The sequence below is a fragment of the Salvelinus alpinus genome, chromosome 32 (assembly GCF_045679555.1).
Source record: "Salvelinus alpinus chromosome 32, SLU_Salpinus.1, whole genome shotgun sequence".
NCBI lineage: Eukaryota > Metazoa > Chordata > Actinopteri > Salmoniformes > Salmonidae > Salvelinus > Salvelinus alpinus.
Genome location: NC_092117.1, coordinates 12,111,231 through 12,130,192, shown reverse-complemented (window position 1 = coordinate 12,130,192; position 18,962 = coordinate 12,111,231). Strand labels below are relative to the sequence as shown.

General features: G+C 41.0%; 2 protein-coding genes across 5 annotated transcripts in view; one reads left to right on the top strand and one right to left on the bottom strand.

The window, feature by feature from the left end:
• The first annotated feature begins 4,649 nt into the window (after nucleotides 1-4,649).
• On the top strand, nucleotides 4,650-5,651 carry LOC139562315 (barrier-to-autointegration factor-like protein). 2 transcript variants are annotated; one of them, XM_071379915.1, is made up of 3 exons: nucleotides 4,650-4,786; nucleotides 4,962-5,089; nucleotides 5,396-5,651. In XM_071379915.1, the coding sequence occupies exons 2-3, from the start codon at nucleotides 4,964-4,966 to the stop codon at nucleotides 5,540-5,542; spliced, it is 273 nt and encodes a 90-aa protein (XP_071236016.1). In that variant the 5' UTR covers nucleotides 4,650-4,786; nucleotides 4,962-4,963; the 3' UTR covers nucleotides 5,543-5,651. The 2 variants fall into 2 exon arrangements, with proteins under 2 accessions (XP_071236016.1, XP_071236017.1); XM_071379916.1 differs by having other exon boundaries at nucleotides 4,671-4,763.
• The window catches only part of LOC139562306 (ectonucleoside triphosphate diphosphohydrolase 6-like), a 31,061-nt gene continuing 17,739 nt past the window's right edge, over nucleotides 5,641-18,962 (bottom strand). The window contains exons 8-14 of one of the 3 annotated variants that reach the window (XM_071379895.1): nucleotides 18,520-18,599; nucleotides 11,346-11,410; nucleotides 10,645-10,749; nucleotides 6,660-6,800; nucleotides 6,483-6,539; nucleotides 6,212-6,324; nucleotides 5,641-6,105 (exon numbers count right to left, since the gene is read on the bottom strand). In XM_071379895.1, coding sequence (XP_071235996.1) covers nucleotides 6,022-6,105; nucleotides 6,212-6,324; nucleotides 6,483-6,539; nucleotides 6,660-6,800; nucleotides 10,645-10,749; nucleotides 11,346-11,410; nucleotides 18,520-18,599 — 645 coding nt within the window. In that variant the 3' untranslated portion in view covers nucleotides 5,641-6,021. Of the gene's footprint in view, nucleotides 6,106-6,211; nucleotides 6,325-6,482; nucleotides 6,540-6,659; nucleotides 6,818-10,644; nucleotides 10,750-11,345; nucleotides 11,411-18,519; nucleotides 18,600-18,962 lie in introns of all 3 variants that reach the window. The other 2 variants (XM_071379897.1, XM_071379896.1) reach the window with 2 other exon arrangements.

Below are 18,962 nucleotides of genomic sequence, written 5' to 3'. Positions count from 1 at the left end.
CCCTTATTTCTATCAGTTTGGATTGATGGGAGGGGAGTGTGTTCGCACTTGTCTCTTATTGGTCCATCTGTGCGAAAAAGAATACGTCTTGACGTCAGATCTAGATCAAGCGTCGCGTCGATGGCTACGTCGTAATGTTCTGAAATAGTATAGTCACAGACAGAAGGGGGAAATTATAAATAATATTTAGTATAATCTAGCTACTTACACTTGTTATGATTGTTATTTTATAGCTCAATGGTTATGGTACTGATTTATGGTATGTCGGGGCCATTTAGCTATAAGGTCGGGACTGATGGTCTGTTTACGTTTCGTTGTGGCTAGATCCAGTCTTACAGCGCCATCTAGTGATAGTGTCGGGGACAACAGTTGTTGACGACTAGTATTGTGGATAAACCTAACCACAATACTTTCTAAAGTTTCTAAACCTGTCTTTGGCCTAAACATTTTCCAATAGTCGACGCGTCCATAAGGGTATTGGAAGCTAAGCGCTTCCCAAAAGGAAATTCAAATACATTGCCGAAGTTATATAGCCTAATTAGCCTTCTGTCTATACAGAAATACATACAATCATTCAAATAGGCTAGCCTACTAAAGCATGATTTGGCCACAGAGGATCATTAGCTTCATCAAAAAATACAATATGGATTGTTTTAAATTGCATTACCTACAGTTGGAAAGAAAAGCAGCACGCACTGCAAATACCAAATAGATGATTGTTGAGTTGCGACTGAAATGTAGAGTGTATTGCTGTAAAGAGAAAGAATAAAGAGAATACAATGAAACGACTGTAATCTGTCTTTTAGTTGCAAAAAAATGCAATTTAATTGTGATAACAACAGTATAGCCTATTGGCACCAGCGGGAAAGCATCGGCATCCCCGGCAAGCGCGCACTGTGTATAGCCAATTCAATCATTATCAAGGTTGTGCCTCTCCTTCTCATAGATCTATGGATAATGCCGTTTTTATTGATCTGTTTGTCAGTGTCAGAGAGTAGTCTACCCTGAATATGTTTAATTAATAAATATTCTGTTAATGTCTCCAGTCATATAAAGTGTAGTAGAATTGCCTGAAATGTGTTTATAAAAGGCACAATGATTACCATACAAAGAAGAAACGTAGCTTGTATAGCCTATAGCCTAGGCTCATTCTACGCTACACGCCAGGGTTCTCCAACTGGCGGTTGCGTTGCCGAATTTGACTCGCGGGTGATTTTATTTAGAACCCCAAGTTTTCTGAGCAAAATATATATATATATATATATATTTACTCAGCAAAAAAAGAAACGTCCCTTTTTCAGGATCCTGTCTTTCAAAGATAATTCGTAAAAATCCGAAAAACTTCACAGATCTTCATTGTAAAGGGTTTAAACACTGTTTCCCATGCTTGTTCAATGAACCATAAACAATTAATGAACATGCACCTGTGGAACGGTCATTAAGACACTAACAGCTTACAGATGGTAGGCAATTAAGGTCACAGTTCTGAAAACTTAGGACACTAAAGAGGCCTTTCTACTGACTCTGAAAAACATTAAAAGAAAGATGCCCAGGGTCCCTGCTCATCTGCATGAACGTGCCTTGGGCATGCTGCAAGGATACATGACGACTGCAGATGTGGCCATGGCAATAAATTGCAAAGTCCGTACTGTGAGACGCCTAAGACAGTGCTACAGAGAGACAGGACGGACAGATGATCATCCTCGCAGTGGCAGACCACGTGTAACAACACCTGCACAGGATCGGTACATCTGAACATCACACCTGCGGGACAGGTACAGGATGGCAACAACAACTGCCCGAGTTACACCAGGAACGCACAATCCCTCCATTAGTGCTCAGACTGTCCACAATAGGCTGAGAGAGGCTGGACTGAGGGCTTGTAGGCCTGTTGTAAGGCAGGTCCTCCACAGACATCACCGGCAACAACGTCGCCTATGGGCACAAACCCACCGTCGCTGGACCAGACAGGACTGGCAAAAAGTGCTCTTCACTGACGAGTCGCGGTTTTGTCTCACATGGGGTGATGGTCGGATTTGCGTTTATCGTAGAAGGAATGAGCGTTACACCGAGGCCTGTACTCTGGAGCGGGATCGATTTGGAGGTGGAGGGTCCGTCATGGTCTGGGGCGGTGTGTCACAGCATCATCGGACTGAGCTTGTTGTCATTGCAGGCAATCTCAACGATGTGCGTTACAGGGAAGACATCCTCCTCCCTCATGTGGTACCCTTCCAGCAGGCTCATCCTGACACGACCCTCCAGCATGACAATGCCACCAGCCATACTGCTCGTTTTGTGGATCTCAATCCCATTGAGCACGTCTGGGACCTGTTGGATTGGAGGGTGAAGGCTAGAGCCATTCCCCCCAGAAATGTCTGAGAACTTGCAGGTGCCTTGGTGGAAGAGTGGGGTAACATCTCACAGCAAGAACTGGCAAATCTGCAGTCCATGAGGAGATGCACTGCATACTTAATGCAGCTGGTGGCCACACCAGATACTGATACTGACTTTTGATTTTGACCCCCCCCCCTTTGTTCAGGGACACATTATTCCATTTCTGTTAGTCAGGTCTGTGGAACTTGTTCAGTTTATGTCTCAGTTGTTGAATCTTGTTTTGTTCATACAAATATTTACACGTTAAGTTTACTGAAAATAAACGCAGTTGACAGTGAGAGGACGTTTCTTTTTTTGCTGAGTTTATATTGTAAGTCATGACTTGTAGTTATATATATCAGTGGCGGTCAGTGCCGTTTATGATGAAGTACAACTTTCTTTTTCATGAGCATGGCCTTATTTCTATTACAGCATGTTGGATGACTGTCATTCATATTCCATTCACCCAGTTCATTATAACATCAATAGGTTTAGGCTACTACATGATACTCAAATTTTTACTATACCCATCATGAGGTTGCTACAACCTAGCATTTGAATGAAAGTTTACAACGTAGGTGCACAGGTCGAGATAAAAATTTGATTTGACAGACATTGACACATTCAATACCGCCTTGCACACTCTTGCCTGCATCTAGCTTATCTAGGGTGTAATCAGTAATTCAACAGTTGCAAACGAGACTTTCTATTGGACAAATTCAGGTATTTTATCCCCGTTTCATTTTCTTCCGTTTCAGAAATGTTTTTCAACAGAATCGGCGGAATGAATACACCCTGATCACACAAACACAGTTCGCTTTCATAGCAGCCACGTTGTATTAATTCTAGCCTCTATGCACTCTCCCCCTTTCACCTTTTCCCTTCGCTTGTGGACTTCAATGAACAACACATGAGCTGTATGTGACCAGGCAAAAAATACTTTCCAAGCCAAACCCCCCCTAACCCGGACGAGACTGAGCCAACTATGCGTCACCCCATGGACCTCCCGGTCACGGCCGGCTGCGACAGAGCCTGGGCTCGAACCCAGAATCTCTGGTGGGACAGCTAGCACTGCAATGTAGCGCCTTAGACCACTGCGCCACCCGGGAGTCCTCTCCTTCATTTTTGAAGAAATTAATTTGTTAAACTGTTCAACTAGTCTTTCTCTCTCTTTGAGTCAACTACTCACCACATTTTATGCAGAACTAACTAGCTGTAGCTTATCCTTTCAGTACTAGATTCTGATCCTTTGATTTGGTGGAAAACATGTCAGTTCATGCTGCAAGAGGTCTGATAGGTTGGAGGACGTCCTCCGGAAGTTGTCATAATTGCTGTGTAAGTCTATGGAATGGGGTGAGAACCAAGAGCCTCCTAGGTTTTGTATTGAAGTCAATGTACTGGCAAGAGGAAGAAGGAAGATAGCTGTCCTCCGGCTACACCATGGTGCTACCCTACAGAGTGCTGTTGAGGCTACTGTAGACCTTCATTGCAAAACACTGTGTTTCATTCAATTATTTTGTGACGTGAATATATTTAGTATAGTTTAATCTAAAAAGTTAACTTTTTCAATGTTTTCTTTTTTTTAAATAATATGAAATTCACTGAGGATGGTCCTCCCCTTCCTCCTCTGAGGAGCCTCCACTGATAAATATATATATTTAATCTATATATTTTTTAAACGTTTTATTGTTGGACATAAAATACTGTAAAATCTGTTCCAAAGTATTCCCACGCATAATAGAGATATACAGTATGTGATCGTATACAAATGTAAGCAAGGTTTGAAATTATTCTGTTTTAGTCCGTTTTGGGCTTTTTGCTGTCAATTTGCAGTTGACAAATTATTTGTAATTATGTTCAGGCCTCCTGACAATCCGCTCAAGTAAAAATCTGTGCTCGACTGAATCTAGTTTATGATCCCTGCTATATGCAGTCAGCCATGCATTGAACGGTCTGTTTGCGAACAGTGATCGAGTTCTAAATTATTACTATCCAATCTACTCATCACATTACGAATCGAAGGGTTTCTTACACAAGTCTGCAAATGTGATGACGCATGGAATGCTGTATTATAAAGGTGCATTTTTATGGTCAAAATAAGCTTCCACAAACGTTAAATTTATGCGCCGTCTATGCCATTTCCTAACCTTATCCTCATTCTCCTTACCTGCTACGTTATTTCACCTAACCTGCTGTTAGTTCTCCTAACCTGCTGTGTAACCAGACCATCAATCCCCACATAATCCCCACAGTAGCCTATCGTCACACTCTCATTTAATTATCTACAGGTGTTGTTTTAGTACGCAAATTCGCACTTTTATAGCACGTGATCTGTCAAATCAGAAACGGGTGGTAACAATTAGTAAAGGCCAGTGTGTCCATTGTCTCGGGTAAGGACGTGAAATACAATAGTGTGAGTTATTTCAACATGTTTAGACATATGCCTACTGAAATATTAACTGGAAGCTGTAGGTAGCATATGGCTCACAGACACGACTAGAGCTAATGTTATTAGAGTGAGTTAGCACAGAGAGCCTAGTTGTTTGACTAACGTTACTAGACCATCATTGCGCAGCTGTCTCTTGCAGAAATGTCGACCACTTCTCAGAAGCACAGGGACTTCGTTGGAGAACCCATGGGCGATAAACCGGTGACAGCACTGTCGGGAATTGGCGAGGTCTTGGGAAATAAACTGGAGGAGCAAGGTTTTGACAGAGTACATTTTTTTTTTTTTTTTTACAGCGCTTCACATGCTATGCATTCTAGACTATATACATTTTTTTACCTCTTATAATGATAACGTTAGGTCAAGTATTGTGGAGCTCCTGCACCTTAAGTTGTCAAGGCTTTGGCTTCGTGGCAAATGGGGACTGGTCAATGCACCCCATTGGGTCCCCAGGACAAGGCTTGTTTTGATGATTTTCCCACTATGGACAGTAGCACCACAGTACTGACCTGCACTTAAGGGCAGGCCCACTGCAACAAAGTAATATGTAGGATAACTGCTGCATCTCCTTCTTAGGCCTTTGTGGTTCTGGGTCAGTATCTGCTGCTGCGGAAGGATGGGGAGCTGTTCATTGAGTGGCTGAAAGACACCAGCGGTGCCAACACCAGGAATGCTACATCCTGCTCCCAGTGCCTGAGAGAGTGGTGTGATTCATTCCTATGAGTCCCTAATGTAACATTTTAAAGATTAGAACATTAATCTGTTTATAGTGGAAATGTCAGTGGCTTGGTTTGTCTGAGTAGAATAATTTAATAAAGATGTGGAATCTAAATTGTTTTCTTTTATTCAAAATACATATGCCTTCATTACCCCAATTGATTCTGAATTGTACACAGAAACGGACATTTTAGCACAATGTTATATTCAAATACCAAATATGTAATTGGTCATGCTCCTTTAAACTACAGCAGTAGCATGTGCTTTATTACACAACCAACATTCCTTAAGTATAAACCAACCACACCTGCTAAAATAAAAATAAAGTCAAACATTCAAAAGGCAACTGGTAAAATAAACTACAATTCTGAAAACTTTGCACAGAAAAACAAGTACAATCACTTTGGGAAAATGGCCTGAGTGTACTTTGCAGCACAGAAACACTGGCATGTCATGGCAGCAGCAAGTGAGGTGAAACTGGCAGCTCACTGACTGTGAAGGGACTCTATGTAGTGGAAAGTAGCCCCCAGAGCCCAACTAGTCTCCACTTCATCAATCTTCCTCACCAGCTGAAAGCACACACAAATCACTTCCTTGACCATTGGATACAGACCCATGGAAATGCATTGATTTCGATTGAATGATAAATGGCATTTCTTTGCATTTGGTTCTCACCTTAAATACTTTTTCTTTGGGAAAACCAAGCTCTTGCAGCATTGTAGAGATGTAGGTTAGATCCAGACAAAGAAAAGGATTCTCTCTGGGAGTAACTGTCATTCCGTTGCACACTGGGAGAAATAAAAGGTGATTTCTTGCAAGTATTCACTAAATTCCAATAATTAAATGTGTGAAAGCAATGAGTCAAGCGTTGATTAAAAGGGATAAGTCAAGTTCATATTCAGTTCAGTAATAGCGAACCACATGCAGCATGAGGGTGCTGTCTTACCTCTTTTAGCAGTGTCAATGTAATCGCTGACTTTTATAATCCCTCCTGTTTTCTCATCTGAGTGAAAGGGGATATTAGAATAGAACTACATTAAATTTCTATATGAAGATATCATTAAACTAAGTAGCATATTCATTTACACCAACTGAAGTGGCAAAAGGTAGGTAGGGTTCCTACCAATAGCACCCAGATCCACAGCTCTGTCATAGTAGTATGAAAAGGCATAGAATTCAATATCTTTGGCTTCCTCTGCCTTCTTCACCTTCCTATACAGCACCTTCTCCACTTTCCTAAGGCAGGACTCATAAATGGGCACTCCTGAAACAGAAACAAAACTTAATACACAAAACAATGGTCAGGTTAGGCACTGTCTATAGAAGGCAATGAATTGTTTATTAAAGGTGCAATATGCAGAAATCCATCGTTTCCTGGATGCTAAAATTCTAATAGTTCGCCTAATTTCAGTTAGTGACAAAACAAGCAATTGTGTAGTATAGAAAATCATTGTACCACCTAAACCGCTGTGAAATATATTTTCAATATAAAACAAAAATATAGTATTTTCAGCTGGTGTACGAAACTAAAAGTCCAAATCAAATCAAATTTTATTAGTCCCCTGCGGCAAATATAACAGGTGTAAACCTTACAGTGAAATGCTTACTTAAAAGCCCCTAACCAACATTGCAAATTCAAAAAAATACGGATAAGAGATAAAAGTAACAAGTAATTAAAGAGCAGCAGTAAAATAACAACAGTGAGACTATTTTAATTTTACCTAACTAGTCAGTTAAGAACAAATTCCTATTTTCAATGACGGCCTAGGAACAGTGGGTTAACTGCCTTGTTCAGGGGAGAACAACAGATTTTTACCTTGTCAGCTCGGGATTTGATCTTGCAACCTTTCGGTTACTAGTCCAACGCTCTAACCACTAGGCTACCTGCCACCAATATACAGGGGGGTACCAATACAGAGTCAATGTGCGGGGGCACAGGTTAGTTGCGGTAGTATGTACATGTAGGTAGAGTAATTAAAGTGACTATGCATAGATGACAACAGAGAGTAGCAGTGGTGTAAAGAGTGGGAAAGGGGAAATGCAAATAGTCTGGGTAGCCATTTGCCTAGATGTTCAGGAGTCTTATGGCTTGGGAATAGAAGCTGTTTAGAAGCCTTTTGGACCTAGACTTGGCTCTCCGGTACTGCTTGCCGTGCGGTAGCAGAGAGAACAGTCTATGACTAGGGTGGCTGGAGTCTTTGAACATTTTTAGGGCCTTCCTCTGACACCGCCTGGTATAGAGGTCCTGGATGGCAGGAAGCTTGGCCCCAGTGATGTACTGGGCCGTTCGCACTACCCTCTGTAATGCCTTGCGGTCGGAGGCCAAGCAGTTGCCATACTTGGCAGTGATGCAACCAGTCAGGATGCTCTCGATGGTGCAGCTGTAGAAACTTTGGAGGATCTGAGGACCCATGCCAAATCTTTTCAGTCTCCTGAGGGGGAAAAGGTTTTGTCATGCCTTCTTCACGACTGTCTTGGTGTGCTTGGACCATGTTAATTTGTTGGTGATGTGGACACCAAGGAACTTGAAGCTCTCAACCTGCTCCACTGCAGCCCCGTCGATGAGAATGGGGGCGTTCTCGGTCCTCCTTTTCCTGTCGTCCACAATCATCTCTTTTGTCTTGATCACGTTGAGGGAGAGGTTGTTGTCCTGGCACCACACGGCCAGGTCTCTGACCTCCTCCTCATAGGCTGTCTCGTCGTTGATCGGCCTACCACTGTTGTGTCATCTGCAAATTTAATGATGGTGTCAGAGTCATGCCTGGCCGTGCAGTCATGAGTGAACAGGGAGGACAGGAGGGGACTGAGCACGCACCCCTGAGGGGCCCCTGTGTTGAGGATCAGCGTGACGGATGTGTTGTTACCTACCCTTACCACCTGGGGACGGCCCGTCAGGATGTCCAGGATCCAGTTGCAGAGGGAGGTGTTTAGTCCCAGGGTCCTTAGCTTATTGATGAGCTTTGAGGGCACTATGGTGTTGAACGCTAAGCTGTAGTCAATGAATAGCATTCTCACATAGGTGTTCCTTTTGTCCAGGTGGGAAAGGGCAGTGTGGAGTGCAATAAAGATTGCATCATCTGTGGATCTGTTGGGGCGGTATGCAAATTGGAGTGGGTCTAGGGTTTCTGGGATGATGGTGTTGATGTGAGCCATGACCAGCCTTTCAAAGCACTTTATGGCTACAGACGTGAGTGCTATGGGTCGGTAGTCATTTAGGCAGGTTACCTTAGTGTTCTTGGGCACAGGCACTAAGGTGGTCTGCATAAAACATGTTGGTATTACAGACTCGGACAGGGAGAGGTTGAAAATGTCAGTGAAGACACTTTCCAGTTGGTAATCCGTCTGGCCCTGCGGCCTTGTGAATGTTGACCTGTTTAAAGGTCTTACTCACATCGGCTGCGGAGAGCATGATCACACAGTCTTCCAGAACAGCTGGTGCTCTCATGCATGTTTCAGTGTTATTTGCCTCGAAGCGAGCATAGAAGTGGTTTAGCTCGTCTAGTAGGCTCGTGTCACTGGGCAGCTCTAGGCTGTGCTTCCCTTGTAGTCTGTAATGGTTTGCAAGCCCTGTCACATCCGACGAGCGTCTGAGCCGGTATAGACGATTCGATCTTAGTCCTGTATTGACGCATTGCCTGTTTGATGGTTCGTCGGAGAGCATAGCATGATTTCTTACAAGCTTCCGGGTTAGAGTCCCGCTCCTTGAAAGCGGCAGCTCTAGCCTTTAGCTCAGTGAGGATGCTCCCTGTAATCCATGGCTTCTGGTTGGGGTATGTACGTACGGTCACTATGGGGACGACGTCATCTATGCACTTATTGATGAAGCTAAAGACTGATGTGGTGTACTCCTCAATGCCATCGGAGGGATCCCGGAGCATATTCCAGTCCTGTAGCTTAGCATCTGCTTCATCTGACCCCTTTTTTATTGATTTAGTCACTGGTGCTTCCTGCTTTAATTTTTGCTTGTAAGCAGGAATCAGGAGGATATAATTATGGTCAGATTTGCCAAATGGAGGGCGAGGGAGAGCTTTGTACGCGTCTCTGTGTGTGGAGTATAGGTGGTCCAGAGTTCTTTTTCCTCTGGTTGCACATTTAACATGCTGATAGAAATTTGGTAAAACAGATTTAAGTTTCCCTGCATTAAAGTCCTCGGCTACTAGGAGCGCCGCCTCTGGGTGAGTATTTTCTTGTTTGCTTTTGGCAGAATACAGCTCATTTAATGCTGTCTTAGTGCCAGCCTCTGATTGTGGTGGTATGTAAACAGCTACGAAGTATACAGATGAAAACTCTCTCGGTAGGTAGTGTGGTCTTCAGCTTATCATGAGATACTCTACCTCAGGCGAGCAATAGCTCGAGACTTCCTTAGATATCGTGCACCAACTGTTATTTACAAAAAATACATAGCCCGCCGTCCCTTGTCTTACCAGACGCCGCTGTTCTATCCTGCCGGTACATCGTATAACCAGCCAGCTGTTACAGTTTTTAATGTCCCGTTGGTAGTTTAATCTTCCACGTAACTCGTCGATTTTATTCTCCAAGGATTACATGTTTGCTAGCAGAATGGAGGGAAGTGGGGGTTTATTCGATTGCCTACGAATTCTCAGAAGGAAGCCCGCCCTTCGGCCCCTCTTTCTCCGCCTCCTCTTCACGCAGATCACGGGGATCGGGGCCTGTTTCCGAGGAAGCAGTATATCCTTTGCGTCGGGCTCGTCAGAGTCGTGAAAGGAAAAAAGGATTCTGCTAGTCCGTGGTGAGTAATCGCAGTCCTGATGTCTAGAACTTATTTTCGGGCATCAGACGGTAGCAGCAACATTATGTACAAAATAAGTAAACAAATAAGTTACAAACAACGCAAATAAATTAATAAAAAACACAATCAGGGGGCACGTAAAACGTCTGCCTTCTTCTCTCTCTTAAAAGACGCAAAAACAAAACTTAAGAACGGGAATTATAGAAATATCGCACATAGAACAGATTTACCACTTCTTAGACTTACTTTCAATGAGAATGACAGATATATATCTTACATTTCTATGTGAATTTGACAATTGGTATTTAGCATTAGTAATATTATTGTTAAATTAGTTATTAATCCCTTTTTACTGTACCTGCTTTCTGGCCCTTCACAGTATACAGAACTTCTGCGTGTTCCCATTGGCCAGAGTAGTCCGGGGCCAAGCAGGGACTTACTAGCTCTGTGCTGCTGCCCTCTACTGTTTCAAATAGAACAGAGAACGCACTTAGAATTTGGACCTGACCAACAAACTGTAGCTCATGTTTTGGTACACATGCAGGATATATCTATCTATATAGATATATGGAAGCTATGGCTGGTGAAGGCTACATCTTTTTTTTTAAGAGCTCTTATAAAAATTTAACAATGAACTAATGTGGTGTTGCCGTTTGGCCAACAATTTCCAATATAAGTCAAATGCTGTAAAGGGACACAGCATCTGAAATTGCTGTGCTCCAACATAGGTTTTATGGCTATAAAAAAAAGCAACCCTATAACCAAAAAAGCATTGAGGGAACATTGAGAATAAATAGATTATACAACAAACAAATGTATCAACAAAGAAATCTGATTAAAATTCAAATGTCTAAAATGCAAATCCCCATGGAGAACTGCATCCGGGGCATTCGACTGATGGCAGTTCTTAAAGCCAGGCATCAACTAAATCACAGCAACAGCTGGCATGCAAGGAATTAATCTTGGTCCATGTTATTAAAAGATTAGATAATGGCTTATTTATCGGGACGGGGAGGGTCTTTAAAGGCAACGATGAAAGCAAATTGAAAAACCACATACAAGGCTGTCCCTCGATTCCTCCCAAGACAGCTAGTCTTGCCGACATCAAGCCTAGACCAAGGTAGCTGTGCAAGACAGAAAGCAGAATCAGTGTGTGACACACAGAAATAAGATTGAGAGAGGTGTGTGTCAGAGTTTGGATAGTCATAGTTTGAACAATGATTGTGCACCGTGCAACATGCAACAAAACTTAGCAGGGTCATACACACTAACCTGAGGACAGAAAGAATACTACAGTTTCAATGCACCTCTCTGAACAACATCGCCGAGGGTTGATTTTCAGGAAAGCCAAATACTAAACAACATTTCCCACCAAAGCTGTTTTAGCGCTTTGCCTAATATAAGATATTATTAAGCCAAACATGTAAGAGGGTATTTGAGCGCATATACTGCCATTGACGTTTGTTGTGCTGGGCCAGATCCAGTCGCACACTGCTGGCTGCAAAAGCCTCAAATTCAGAGGCCTTCTAAATTCTAAGACCTTCAAAAGTCAATCAGTTATAAAACAGTTTTGCTTTGAGTTAAAACTTTGCTTTGAATGGGAAGTCATATTTTACAATGCAAGACTCTGTTGCAATCTAGTTAGTTCAAAACTGATTTTAGAGCGCAACAGACAGCAGACGAGGGTTTAAACCAGCAACTCTTGCAGTTATGCAAGCACACCACCTGTGCCTTAAGGTTCAGACCTTTTGTCAGAGTCTGCATTACAGGTTACAATAGCACTGCCAATGACAGGCTTTGCATGTGGAAATGTTATATAATGCTAGAGGTCAACCGATTATGATTTTTCAACGCCGATACCAATACCGATTATTGGAGGACCCCCCCAAAAAAAGCCGATACCGATTAATCGGCCAATTTATATATATATATATATATATATATATATTTGTAATAATGACAATTACAACAATACTGAATGAACAATGAACACTTTTATTTTAACTTAATATGATACATAAATAAAATCTATTTAGTCTCAAATAAATAATGAAACATGCTCAATTTGGTTTAAATAATGCAAAAACATTGTGTTGGAGAAGAAAGTAAAAGTGCAATATGTGCCATGTAAAAAATCTAACGTTTAAGTTCCTTGCTCAGAACATGAGAACATATGAAAGCTGGTGGTTCAATATTCCCAGGTCTTCAATATTCCCAGTTAAGAAGTTTTATGTTGTAGTTATTATAGGAATTATGACACGTCGACTATTTCTCTCTATACTATTTGTATTTCATATACCTTTGATTATTGGATGTTCTAATAGGCACTTTAGTATTGCCAGCATAATCTCAGGAGTTGATAGGCGTGAAGTCATAAACAGCGCTGTGAAGCAAGCATTGCTAAGAGCTGCTGGAAAACGCAGTAAAGTTTGAATGAATGCTTATGAGCCTGCTGCCGCCTACCACCGCTCAGTCAGACTGCTCTATCAAATTGTAGACTTTATTATATTATAATTAACACAGACATTCGAGCCATTAATATGGTCAAAGTCGGAAACTAGCATTTCGAAAACAAAACGTTTATTCTTTCAGTGAAATACGGAACCGTTCCGTATTTTATCGAACGGGCGGCAACTTAAGTCTAAATATTACTGTTACATTGCACAACCTTCAATGTTATGTCATAATTATGGAAAATTAGTTCGCAACGAGCCAAGCGGCCCAAACTGTTGCATATACCCTGACTCTGCGTGCAATGAACGCAAGAGAAGTGACACAATTTTCCTAGCTAATATTGCCTGCTAACATGAATTTCTTTTGACTAAATATGCAGGTTTAAAAAAATATACTTCTGTGTATTGATTTTAAGAAAGGCATTGATGTTTATGGTTAGGTACATTCGTGCAACGATTGTGTTATTTTCGCGAATGCACTTTTGTTAAATCATCCCCCGTTTGGCGAAGTAGGCTGTGATTCCATCTTTTTTTTTACAGGCACCGCATTGATTATATGCAACGCAGGACAAGCTAGTTAACCTAGTAACATCATCAACCATGTGTAGTTAACTAGTAATTATGTGAAGATTGATTGTTTTTTATAAGATAAGTTTAATGCTAGCTAGCAACTTACCTTGGCTCCTTGCTGCACTCGCGTAACAGGTGGTCAGCCTGTCACGCAGTTTCCTCGTGGAGTGCAATGTAATCGGCCATAATCAGCATCCAAAAATGCCGATTACCGATTGTTATGAAAACTTGAAATCGTCCCTAATTAATCGGCCATGCCGATTAATCGGTCGACCTCTATATAATGCACCTTTAACTTCACTAGAGTAGGGGGCAGCATTTGGAATTCTGGACTCAGGCCCATAAGCTAGGATATGCATATAATTAGTAGATTTGGATAGAAAACACTCTAAAGTTTCCAAAACTGTTAAAATAATGTCTGTGAGTATAACAGAACTGATATGGCAGGCGAAAACCCGAGGAAAATCCAAACAGGAAGTACTATTATTTTGAAAGGCTGTTTTTCCATTGAAAGCCTATCCACCATACAAAGACTTAGGACCCAGTTCACGAGCTCTGTGGCTTTCTCTACATGTGGCCAGTCTTTAGGCATTGTTTCAGGCTTTTACTCTGAAAAATGAGGGAGATACAGCACTTTCAATCAGTGGACAGTGGAAATTTCCAGACATCAGCCATGCGCCTGATCGGGAACGCGCCTTTCTTGTTTCTCCTTTCCTATTGACGAAGCTTTTGTCCGGTTGAAATATTATTGATTATTTATGACAAAAACAACTGGAGGATTGATTTTAAACAACACTTGGCATGTTTCTACTAACTTTTATTGTACTTTAAAATAACTTTTCGTCTGGACTTAGTGCACGCGCCTTGTGCATTTGGATTACTGGAAAAACGTGCAAACAAAAAGGAGGTTTTTGGTCATAAAGAGGGACATTATCGAACAAAACTAACATTTATTGTCTAACATGGAGACCTGGGAGTGCCACCAGATGAAGATCATCAAAGGTAAGTGATTAATTTTAATGCTATTTCAGACTTTTGTGACACCTCTCCTTGTTTGGAAAATGGCTGTATGGGTTTCTGTGGCTAGGAGCTGACCTAACATATCGCAAAGTGTGCTTTCGCCGTAAAGCCTTTTTGAAATCTGACACAGCGGTTGCATTAAGGAGAAGTTTATCTTTATTCGTATGTTTAACACTTGTATCTTTTATCAATGTTTATGATGAATATTTCTGTTATTTGATGTGGCTCTCTGCACTTTCACTGGATGTTTGTTTGAGACAATGCATTTCTGAACATAATACACCAATTTCAAATGAGGTTTGTGGACATAAAGATTAACTTTATCGAACAAAACACACATTTATTGTGTAACATGAAGTCCTGTGAGTGCCATCTGATGAAGATCATCAAAGGTTAGTGATTAATTTAATCGCTATTTCTGACTTTTGTGAGCCCTCTCCTTGGCTGGAAAATGGCTGTATGGTTTTCTGTAACTAGGCGCTGACCTAACATAATCGTTTGGTGTGCTTTCGCCGTAAAGCCTATTTGAAATCGGACACTGTGGTTGGATGTACAATAAGTGTATCTTTAAAATGGTGTATAATACTTGTATGTTTGAGGAATTTTAATTATGGGATTTCTGTTGTTTTGAATTTGGCGCCCTGCACTTTCACTGGCTGTTGTCCCACTTGTACCAGAGAGGTTCAAATGAAAAACAAAGGAAATTCACGAGCACCACAATGCCTACTTCACCCATGGTTTTACAACACACAGCTTTGACCTACTACAGTAGCTATGTTGGTCTACTGTACTTCTAACAATGTGTAGACAGGTTGCGTAGGATTCAAACTTTCTCAAACAGCCTATTCAAATAAAATCATTATTTTGGGGGGATATCTGGATAGTCGAAATGCATGTTTTAAAGCGGCAATCAGCAGTAGAAACAATAACAAAGCAGGCTCCCGCCCCTGTTCGGTGAAAAATGAGGATAGAGAAATGTAACCACTCTCAAATTCATAGACAGCTATGGATGTAAGGACTGACCATCCAGGATATCAAAATTACAGGTTTAAACATGTTTTAAGGCTATATAGTGTCTGTTTACATTTTATGGATGTAGAAACTGCCCCTTTAAAGAAAAATATGAGTTATTATTTTTTTACTCAAATGGGGACTTGCTTGCTCGACTCAGGAGAGCACTCTGCTTGTTGTTTCAGTACAGAAGGGAGGGGCAGGAGAGAAGAGGCTGGTGTGTCCGACATGGAGAGAGAAAGTAGCCAAACCGACTCACGCAGGTTAGACAAACATGTTGCTGTGATAAGTTATCTATCGTCTCATCTGGTAGTGTCGGTCTTGACAGCATGAAATCGATGTAAAGAAGCTAGCTAACAAGGCTAATTGAGGCTATTTGCCTCACTCCCTGTCCTTGTCTACAACAACTCCATTCGATTTAAACAACAGCCTACCTGTTGGTTGATCATTGTAGCCTACTACATCTCATTTAGCCATTTATTCTGTAATTGTAATTCCATTTTGCATTAGAAATCTCCTACTTCACTTGCTACACATGGAGACTCCGACTGTAACGTTAGTGCTGCTTTGATAGACAGACAATAACAAGCTACACAAGCCTTTTCTGTATCAATGTCACATAGATCATTTAATAATTTGTTTGACAAAGCCTTTTCAATAAAATAGGTCTTTTTTTTTCTAAAAAAATGAATAGTCTCGTAAGTAATCGAATACTAAACTAATGTCACTTCGGATATTCTAATAACCATGCCCTAGGGCTGGACATTATACTGTATTTTACCGGCATTGATGCACGGAATGGTTTGGATTTTTACTTTACCTTGTATTACAGTATTTCAATGTTTGGTTTGTTAAATGTGATATGCAGTGTGTAACGTCCATTTTTATAGTTTACACCGCTACTTGAATCATCACTCTCCGGTCTCTCCATGCCGCTTTCCACACAGACCTAGCCCTGCCCCGTAACTCAATAATAAAGGTTAAATAAAATAATATATTAAAAAAGAAGCGCATCGGCTGTTGCTTGACCACGAGACACTTTAGTTCCGTCTGCACGGTCAATGCAGCACATGCAACAATGTTGATGATAATGATATTATTCCCACTTTGCTTCTTAATATACACACACATGTGCTCTATAATGACACTATTAGTTTGTGTTTCTTACAGCTAGTTTGTCTTTTCTAAGCAAGTTTGAGCTAAATCGTGTTAGCCCCTAATGCTAATCGCTAGTTAGCTGGCTAGCTAGTTACTAAATGTACTGGGTCAGAGCAAACTTAGCTAGCTATACAGTCTCATACCAGTGATGGTGTAGGCCTAAATAAGCATTTATTTTCCCTGGTTGACACATACATGCTCAGCAATTTTTGGCCAATCTCCAACCTTCCATTCTTAAGCAACATTCTGGAGAAATTGGTTTTCAAACAGTTCAATGATTTAACCCAAAAACTAACGACTTATTAGCCAGCCCTACTCTGTTGTTTATGATTTTGTTGTCATGGAGGACTGATTGGACTCATTGATTCGAGTTGAAAAATAAATGCTGCGCTCATGGAATGGCATGCTTTCGAGCACTACTGAAAAGTGCTATTTACATATGAAAAATGAATGCCATATGCTGTATTTGCTATAGGCCTATTGTTTACCTTTTTGTTGGTGACACTTTATCTTGATAATATGCAGCTGTTTAAAGGGCAAATCCACAGATGAAACAATAACAAAATGGACACCCCGCCTCTGTTTTGGTAAAAAGCTGAGGGATGGGCCTGGAGAAATGTAACCACTCTCAGATTAATTGACAGAGCTATGGCTGCAAGGACTGACCATCCATGATATAACAATTATTGTTTGAACCATGTTATGAGGCTATACAGTGTTTGTTTACATTACAATGTTTATAAACATTGGAGAAAAACAAGTTTATATTTTGGGTTCTCATGGACAGTTGTGTGACAGTTGAACTAAGCTCATGAGGCATTTCTAAGTTATATTCTTCAAGAATCAATGGATATTGATTTTCTTTATTTTTACTATTTTCTACATTGTAAAATAATAATGAAGATATCAAAACTATGAAATGACACATATGGAATTATGTAGAAACCAAAAAAGTGTTAAACAAATGAAAATATATTTTAGATTTTAGATTCTTCAAATAGACACCCTTTGCCTTGATGACAGCTTTGCACACTCTTGGCATTCTCTCAACCAGCTTCATGAGGTAGTCACCTGGAATTCATTTCAATTAACAGGTGTGCCTTGTTAAAAGTTACTTTGTGTAATTTCTTTCCTTCTTTATGCGTTTGAGCCAATCAGTTGTGTTGTGACAAGGTAGGGGGTTATACAGAAGATAGCCCTATTTGGTAAAATACCAAGTCCATATTATGGCAAGAACAGCTCAAATAAGCAAAGAGAAACAACAGTCCATCATGACTTTAAGACATGAAGGTCAGTCAATATGGAACATTTCAAGAACTTGAAGTTTCTTCAAGTGCAGTCACAAAAACCATCAAGCGCTATGATGAAACTGGCTCTCATGAGGACCGCCACAGGAATGGAAGACCCAGACTTACCTCTACTGCAGAGGATAAGTTCATTAGAGTTACCAGCCTCAGAAATTGCAGGCCAAATAAATGCTTCACAGAGTTCAAGTACCAGACATTGCTCAGAGGAGACTGTGTGAATCAGGTCTTTGTGGTCGAATTGCTGCAAAGAAACCACTAATTTAGGCTGTTTAAGAAAGGTTTGAATCCTAAGCAACCTGTCTACACATTGTTTGAAGTGCAATAGATCATCATAGCTACTGTAGTAGATCAAAGCTGTGTGCTGGAAAACCTTGGTAGAGCATGGGTGAAGTAGGCACTGTGGTGCTCATGTGAATTTCCTTTATTTTTCGGCTTCAGACCAATGCCTACTTCTCACTTAAAACATATTTTTTTGTTTTAAATAACAATACGTTTCCCCCAATTAAATCATGGTAGAGGACAAAATAGACCAGTTTGCAGCTGGATGCACCACACAGCAGGTTTGACATAAAGACAGAACCCACTGAGCACAGACATCAATTCAACGTCTATTCCACATTGGTTCAACATAATATCATGACCAGCGTGTACCCAGTGGGAAGAGGGCTTTCCAAAGAGCACAACTATCTGTCTCAACACAGTGCATGGTAGTACCTGTGTGAGTAGAGTGTGTGGGTGCTGTTGAACATCTGAAATGATGCCATGTAATCGATGGGTGAGGTCTGGATGGTCTTCTGGAGAGAAGAAAAGATGCAAAACATAAATGATCATTGTGTGGCTGTATAGATTTGCAAGCAAAACATTATTTCTAGATGTAAACGTCAGAATCAAACATGTTTTCTTATATTAACCTTGGCAATTCCTGGGTGACCAGTTACAGCTTATACAACATGTCACACTGTGCTGTTCGACATCAAACCGACAAAAAGGATCTACTCAATAAGGAGAGAAAAAACTGCCGCAATCTGCAAACCAATTTCATCCCTAAAGCGTGAACGGCTTGCCAGGAGAGTTTAAACTCTTTGAAAAGCAGTGTAATGACATGGTAAATTGGTCCTCAATCCCTCGTGTACAAGACCTGACCTAGTTAAGGAACA